The sequence below is a fragment of the Erythranthe guttata genome, chromosome 4 (assembly GCF_056151865.1).
Source record: "Erythranthe guttata isolate IM_541 chromosome 4, IM_541, whole genome shotgun sequence".
NCBI lineage: Eukaryota > Viridiplantae > Streptophyta > Magnoliopsida > Lamiales > Phrymaceae > Erythranthe > Erythranthe guttata.
The window spans coordinates 12,800,964-12,809,050 of NC_142536.1; the positions used below are offsets into that span (position 1 = coordinate 12,800,964).

The 8,087-nt window shown below is 33.7% G+C and overlaps 2 protein-coding genes across 2 annotated transcripts; one reads left to right on the plus strand and one right to left on the minus strand.

Annotated features, from left to right (window-relative positions):
- The first annotated feature begins 227 nt into the window (after positions 1 to 227).
- On the plus strand, positions 228 to 3,685 carry ER-ANT1 (endoplasmic reticulum-adenine nucleotide transporter 1). Its single transcript, XM_012998527.2, has 3 exons — positions 228 to 1,301; positions 1,879 to 2,250; positions 2,953 to 3,685. Exons 1-3 carry the CDS (start codon positions 1,044 to 1,046, stop codon positions 3,259 to 3,261), a joined length of 939 nt encoding a protein of 312 aa, XP_012853981.2. The 5' UTR covers positions 228 to 1,043; the 3' UTR covers positions 3,262 to 3,685.
- A 260-nt stretch (positions 3,686 to 3,945) lies between these two features.
- On the minus strand, positions 3,946 to 5,505 carry LOC105973345 (uncharacterized). Its single transcript, XM_088816882.1, has 3 exons — positions 5,172 to 5,505; positions 4,990 to 5,075; positions 3,946 to 4,414 (listed from the first exon to the last, which is right to left on the minus strand). The coding sequence occupies exons 1-3, from the start codon at positions 5,467 to 5,469 to the stop codon at positions 4,130 to 4,132; spliced, it is 669 nt and encodes a 222-aa protein (XP_088673008.1). The 5' UTR covers positions 5,470 to 5,505; the 3' UTR covers positions 3,946 to 4,129.
- Positions 5,506 to 8,087: the final 2,582 nt, after the last annotated feature.

The following is an 8,087-nucleotide window of genomic DNA, read 5'->3' on the forward strand; positions in this document are numbered from 1 at the left end:
AAACAATTTACAACCTGTTTTTTTTCTTCCTTTTTTCCCTGGTGTTGATAAATAGCGTTGATAAATAGAGGAAATTAGAGAGCCAGAATATTGAAATGAGGCGCGAACTCGTAAACAAGAAATCATAGAATTTTATGGTCCATTTATTTGATACGCTCAAGTGACGACAAAAGAAAGAAAAAAAAGGAAAAAAAGAAAAGCTAAAAAGAGCTTCTTCAATTTCTCATACCCTCTGCCCCCAAGTAAGTTTCTGAATCTTCTATCTTCTTTTAAATTTTCATTATCAAACATGTATTTGCGGAGTGTATATATCTGTATTCGTATTCGTATGTGTGTATATATATTCAATTTTCTGATTGCGGCATTCATTTAGGAGGAATATGAAGGACCCAGATGCAGGAACAATTTTTAATTTTTTTTCCCCTTTTCGTGAATTAGATATTTAGGGTTTTTTTTTTGGTAGTTTAATTGATAGTATTCCGTAATTATTCCAAATTTTCTGCTAATATCAATTGTAATAAAACCATCATGGATAAATAGATAAGTGTTGGAGGAATCAGGTGGAAATAAATATTGGGAAATGTTTGCACCCTTAATTGTGTAGCCTATAAATCAATTGTTCTTCTGACCTTTTTTTAGTAGCATTAAATTTGATCGAATCGTTTTAGTTGTATGCAAAATTCGATCGTCAAAACATAGTTTTTCGCCATTTATTCGATATATGGAATACCTTGCTATGTATTTCTTGCTGATAACAATCGCTTTTGCATTGCCCATTCTTGTTGATTGGTGCTTATATTCGAACGACACAATTTGCTTCTTTCTCGTACAGTTCTGTACGAACTCGTTTATTTTCCTTTTAATTCGTATTGGGTATCTTCATTCTCTTGTGTAAATTAATTACATTGCTATTTTTTTTATGTAGGCAAAGATCCATCAACAACGATTAAAGATACTAAATGGTAGAAAACTAACGAGCTTTCGATTTTGATAACTTTGTGCAGGACTAAATTGTGAAAGGGGGTAAAAGAGGGGTTTCCGCTATGGAAAAAAAATCGGAGAAATTTTCGGCAGATTTGATAATGGGAGGGGCTGCAGCGGTTGTAGCGAAAAGCGGTGCAGCGCCCATTGAGAGAGTGAAGCTTTTGTTGCAAAATCAAGGAGAACTAATGAAGAGAGGGCAGCTTCAAAAACCTTATACGGGTGTTGGTAATGGCTTCAAGAGAGTTTTTAGGGAGGAGGGCGTTTTATCGTTTTGGAGGGGTAACCAGGCCAATGTTATACGATATTTTCCTACTCAGGTATTTGTAGAATGCTGTACGTATTCGTTTATTGGATAACCAAGATTATATATGGAATTCTAGTTTTTGAAAGCACCTTTAGTATGTACTTGGCATCGTACATTTAGTTTGCGAGGAAGATTTTCAGCCAGTAAATCTTTTGTTTTGCTACTATATCAACCGTACTTCTCAACTGTAACTAGTTCGTTTTGAAACTCCGTTTTCTTTCTTTCTTTCTTGTTGTTACTTTTGTTTTTACAAGAATATACCTCACTGGATAATGATGTTTGCCTAGTTAAGGGGGTAGTACATTTTCCAGATTTCTGTCAGTTAAAATTTAGCGTCGATGTTGATACCAAGACATCTGTAAACTCATTCGTTCGTCTTCTGATCTTAATATTTTTCACTATTGAAATAACTAAATGAGTCTGATTTTTTGAACAGATTTTAAATTTTTAAATAGGAGGAAATATCTTCTCATAAGTAACATACAGGGAACTTCAAATAGATTTTTTTTCACAATTATGATGCTTTAGTCCGTGTTTCGTTAGTTTTTTTTTTTTCATACCCGATATGTGATTCTTTAAATTATCAACAGGCGTTCAACTTTGCATTTAAAGGTTACTTCAAAAGCCTGTTTGGATGTTCGAAAGAGAGAGACGGATACTTAAAGTGGTTTGCGGGAAATGTTGCTTCGGGAAGTGCTGCAGGAGCAACCACTTCTCTATTTCTTTATCACCTTGATTACGCAAGAACTCGCTTGGCCACAGATGCAAAGAACTGTCATATGAGTGGGAAACACCAATTTAACGGCCTTTCGGATGTATACCGCAAAACCTTTTCCAGTGATGGAATTGCCGGTCTGTATCGAGGATTTGGTGTTTCAATTGTTGGAATCACTCTTTACCGAGGAATGTATTTTGGAATCTACGACACAATGAAACCTATTGTTTTGGTTGGATCGTTTCAGGTTAGTGCATCTGATTTTTGATGAGTATCATTTTTGTGCTTATAACTGTTACCTGGTATATCGAATTTACACCAGAGAGGGTTAATATGAAACTATCTCATTTTCTGAAATTAGATAATATCGTTAAGGATTGGATAATGTATCCTTGTAAACTATGCGAAGAAGGATTTGAAAGTGGTAATGAGAAGCTTACTCTACTCGATAACTCTGAACTATGTGCGAATGTACTCATTTATCCATGTCATATATTTTATGCAATAATGTTTATTAATTATTTCTTGAAGGCCTCGTTTAGGGATTTTTATAGGATTGGAAGATTGATTGCAGTTGGATAGGATTATATTGTTGATGATAATCTAATCAGTAATTATCTTATGTTTGTTATAGATGATATACAATACCGCGTCGTTTGGTTGGGGAGAGTGGCCATGTTTAGTTAAATAATTTGACTTCGTTTGATGTTTGGTAAACCCCAATAACTTTCGGGGCCAACCCGAAAATTTTATTTTATCATGTTCTATCTTGCTGTCTGTTAAGAACACTATTTATCGGACCTTCTTCCATGGTCGAGTAATACAATTGGGTTTTCATTAACCTAAACCCCAAGCATTTATAATACACCATGATTATATTCTCTATCAAATTCTGTACTTATTCCATACGAGGCCAAAGTGGACTAAACAATATAATTGAAATATGCAGGACAATTTTTTGGCAAGTTTTTTCTTGGGATGGAGTGTGACGACAGTTTCTGGGGTGTGTGCATACCCGTTCGACACTGTACGAAGGAGAATGATGCTGACATCTGGACAGAAGGTGAAGTATCGAAGCGCAATGCATGCGTTTAAGGAAATTATTCGTGTTGAAGGTTTTGCAGCTATTTATAGAGGTGTTACCGCAAATATGCTACTTGGTGTGGCTGGCGCTGGAGTTCTTGCTGGATACGATCAACTGTACAGAATTGTATACAAACCTCGTTACAACTTTACCTCTCAGAAAGTCCTGAAATGAGTTTATTGTGACTATTTGTTTCGTAGTGTCGATACTGATTATTTAATTAGTGGCAATTTTCGTTCTCGAAAATCCGTAAGATGGAAAAGAATGTGTACAGAAACACGGAAATTGCTCTCTGCTCAGAAAAAAAGAAGAAAAAAAAGGAAAGATGTAAATATCTTCACAGGGCAGATGCAGATGTTATAATCAACGAAAATAATGTGGTATCTTGATACAGCTTTCAGTAGAAAATTCCTGTAATTACTTGATTTTTTTTTTTTTTTTGATTTATTTGGAAACAAATATTTGCTTCGAGCTTGATTAGATTCTGTAACTTGGTTAATTCATGCTCAAAGGGATAATAAGCTTTGAATTATTTGTACAGTTGTATAATGCAAATGGATGTTCGATCGGTTCGATTTAACTTCATATTTGTTCTCTTCGTTGTGTCGTTTGAAATTTGCTAATGCTACAAAAGCTTCTTTCCCTTTTCAATTGCAATATTTTTGCAGTTTGGGATTCTCCGACATTGGCGTGAAAGCTTTTGTGAATCGAAAAAGTGGCTTTTTCCACATGGTAAGCTTCTTAATTTAAGTACTTATTTCCATATTTGCCGTTGATTCATTTGTTCTTGCAGTGTCTTGTCATGTCTTGTCAAGATGCTCGTTAAGTTTGAAATAAGGTACACATACGACAACATAATTTTCGCTATAATTTTCTTTTGGAACGAATTGTTTCGTTCGTAGAAATTCCTTTTCAACACTAAAAGTGCAGCATTACACGACATCAAATAGTTTCTCTTTGGTGGTTTTATACAATTGGTTTCCTATTCGTTCGTCGTATCTGCAAGCTCAATTTTTTTTTTTTTTTTAAATTAACGATATATCTAAGCTAGAAGCCAGAAGTTCTTGTGACGTTTTGTAGTGATCAAATATCCACCGTATTTCCTATTATTTCTTCTGACAGCAATTGTCATGCAATTAGCGTTTTGAATGCAGTAATCAACGACTCTGCTCCGGCTCCTCTTGCTTGTCCAAATCATTTGCAGCCGCCTTAAAAGTGATTGCTTACGGTGCCCCATAACTAGCAACGACACCTTTAATCTCTTTGCTTCTTCCACGATTGTTGCTCCCTTTTCCTTCCCTTGTTGGACTGCCATCTCTACAGTCACCTATTTAATTCCCGGTAAAAACAAAACATTATATATTTATACACACGCGCACACACACAGACACAAGGTGTTCGATAATATTTAGGAATTTATCTTAGTTCACTAATTTGTGTCTATCTTAGGTTAGGACATCCGTTTCTGTCTTTACTCGGTCAATCTTGGGTGTTTATATTCTAACATCTGACATTAACAACGTCTTAGTATTGTTCTTTAGCACGAAAATAATTTGTCTCTATTATTAACTAAGTTTATTTCATTTATTACCTCCGTGTTATATCGAATTAAAAAAAAAAATCCCCGTGTTATTAATATTAGCAAACATCCCCCCTATGATGCGTATTTTTTTAGCATATAACTCCTAAATGGCGTTTTTTGTAGAGGGTAGTTTGCTAATAAAGTCGAATCGTAGGGGTGTGTTTGCTAATAATTATAACACGAGGAATTTTTTTTAACCGTTAGAGTAAATACAGGGGTGTTAGAATGCAAATGAACCCTTTATTCAATATTTGTTTCATTATTTGCATCTAATTAAAAAAGAGTGATAACTGTTACATGCTAAAAAAAATTGTACTGACCTCGGGTCTTTTTAGGTGACACGTATTTTTCGCGGAGCGAAGAAGATCGTAAGCCCGTTCATCGATTTCCCCATTCCCTCTTCTATCTGAAATAAACAAATTTATTTCGTCTCAGATAATAATTAATTATCCCAATTACATTGAAAATTGAAAAGTGAAGAGATTAAAAAGGTATGCAGTACCTTGTTTGGCGACGTGGAAGAGAATAATCGTATCCCGGCTTTGAACAGTGTGGGAGAGGGCCCACTCGAGAGCCCGTTTGGATTCCGGGCCGGAATCAATCACTACCATTACTCTATTCCCAGTTTCCTTGTCGGGCAAGTAACTGTTGAAGCTGAATTCGTCGACTTCATTTGAAAGCCTCGAGTTCTCCTCTTCCCCTTTACTACAATTTTTGTAGTTCGTCTGAGAAGGCGAACGAACTCTAACACGAGAACGGACTCTCACACCTGCATGACTCATGCACAACCCTCCTCCCATTCTTAAGCTGAGTTTTTTTTTTTGTGTGTGTGTGTGGGAATACATGTGTGTATACACTTATATATATATATATATATATATATATATATATATATATATATATATATATATATATATATATATATATATATATATATGAGAGACTATTACACGGTTGCTTGTTTAATTAATGGTGTGGCAGTATTAAAAGTCTTTGCAATCTTAAAAACTTCATGGGGATCATTTTCTCTTACAACAATATTTTTTGTCTTTATTTCTATATTTTACTAAGATGGGATGTTTTCAACGTGCCTACCATGACTGCTTATTTAGACTGGTTGTTGAATTATTGTTCTTTCTTTTTTCATTTTATGTTAGGTCATTATGAAAATGACCTTTATAAATTCAATTTTATTCTATTTTTGGGTATCTTTTGTGGGGCCATATGTCGTCTATACCGTGATAAATTTATGCTTACACTATTGTTGATTGGTATAATTTTATTTTTTTACAAAACTAATTATGTCAAGGCATTAAAGTTAATGGTATGTCACACTGAGTAGTTGGTAGTTGTCCACTTTGATGAAAGAAGTCTATAATGGGATTTCTTTGAGGATTCTTGCAATTGGAATTTGATCAAGGCTTATTACATCAGCGATTTTCAAACCGCAGAAAGCAATTCCCTTTTGTTTTGCTTCCTTTGGTTTTCAATTATGTGTTAAGTGTTTCAAGTTCTCAAGATTAAGATTAAGTACCAAGATTTCGCAACTTGGTTTACTTAGGTTGGGGGTTGAAGTCGGGTGAACAGATCGGAATTAGCTTTTTAAGAAAAAATCCATTTTTTTTCGGATGTACAAAATCAATTCCAATTCCAAAAATTTGTTGTGTTAACAACAAAATTATTGTCTGAGATAGTAATATTGAATACCAAAACAATAATATTACTAATTACTGTCCTAAACAGTAATATTATGAATATTACTTTCCCGAACTACAATATTACTAATATTATTGTCCCAAACAATAATATTATTGCATGAGACAGTAATATTACGGTTGAAGACTGCAAAATTGCAGGCCAAGACAATAAAAATAATTAATACAATAAAGTTACTGTCTCAGACAGTTAAATTACTGTCTCCGACAGTAATATTAATTAAAATAACTTTTTTTTTTAAAAAAAAACAAGTTTTTAGAAAAAAAAAAAAAGAAGAAGAAGAGAAGTCAACGCTGGAGACCGGCGGTTGACCTACTAGAAACAAAAATTAAATAGTCAACGCCAGGCGGCTGACCGGCGGTTTCCGGCTGTGACGGTCAATTTTGGAATAAGGGTCAAAATTGGTTAAGTGGTGAAATTGCGGCTAAATTGGGGGGGGGGGGGGGGGGGGGGGGGGGGTAAATCATGAAATTGGAGTTGAATTAGGGTTTCAAGGAGTTGGGGGTAATTTTGGTATATATAAAAGAATTTTCCTTATTTGCAAATAAGTTTGAATGAGCTGAATTTATTTTAAAAACAAAAAACTTAAATGTCTCTTTGTTAATTAAGTGTTCTTGCCATAGGCCTATTTGCCATTTGCCCAAAGTATAAATATTATTAAATGCGTAGTTTATTTTGAATCATGTAAAATAAGTAATAATATATATTATTTATTAAGTGTATTTTTCGAAAAAAAAAATTGAATTTTTTCGGAATTAATATTGAAAATTAATTTTGAAAATTAAATTGGATCGGAAATCGGAAATTCCAATTTTTTTTAATAAATTCCAAGTTCAATAAGAAAACTGAAAAGAAAATCAAAAATCGGATTTTTGGAGATCGAAATGAAAAAAGTTGTTTCAAAATCGAAAATTTTCGTATTGTAACCTACATAAATTGGATTTTCCGTTCTAACTTGCACCTCGAGATTTACTTCAAACATTTTTTACATTATTTAAGAATGAATTTGAAATAGACCCATGGAATGAAGACCAACTTTTATTTTAATTAGGCTCATAAAAATATGATTTTCCAAATTCCTTGTATCAATTTCTATTGGGTGGTTATATGCCCAGGCGCTGTTTTAGCTTACAAGTATTTTTTTACCATAACTTTTGACCTTTTTACTTTTAAGTTTTTACCATTTTACATTTTTTTTTACTAAATCCTATAATCCTTTATAAATCGAATTTGAACATTCAATTAAAAAAGAATTAGATATTCAACAATTTCTGAAATGGATTCAACGAATATAGACCTGGAGGTGATGTCTTCGTTTTTTCTCGAATCTTCAAGTACTCGTGTGATATTACACGAGCACATGCCATGTGCTCGTGTAATATCACGTGAATACTTGAAGAATTTTTTTTTCTTTTCTTGTGGTCGTGTGATTTTGCGCGACCACATGCCATATGTTCGCGCAAAATCACACGAGAAGATGAATATATATATGTTTTTTTTTCGTGTTAAATTACGCGAGCACCTTCGTCTTAGTGGTCGTGTGAATATACGCGAGACCTGAGTCGGTGCTCGCGTAAAATCACACGAGCTCTATTTTTTTTTAAATAATATCTATTTTGCTTACTTTACTTATTTGAAGACATGAAGTATACATAAATGTTGATGAAGATACAGAAACATCCAAGTTACATGATTGTAGTCA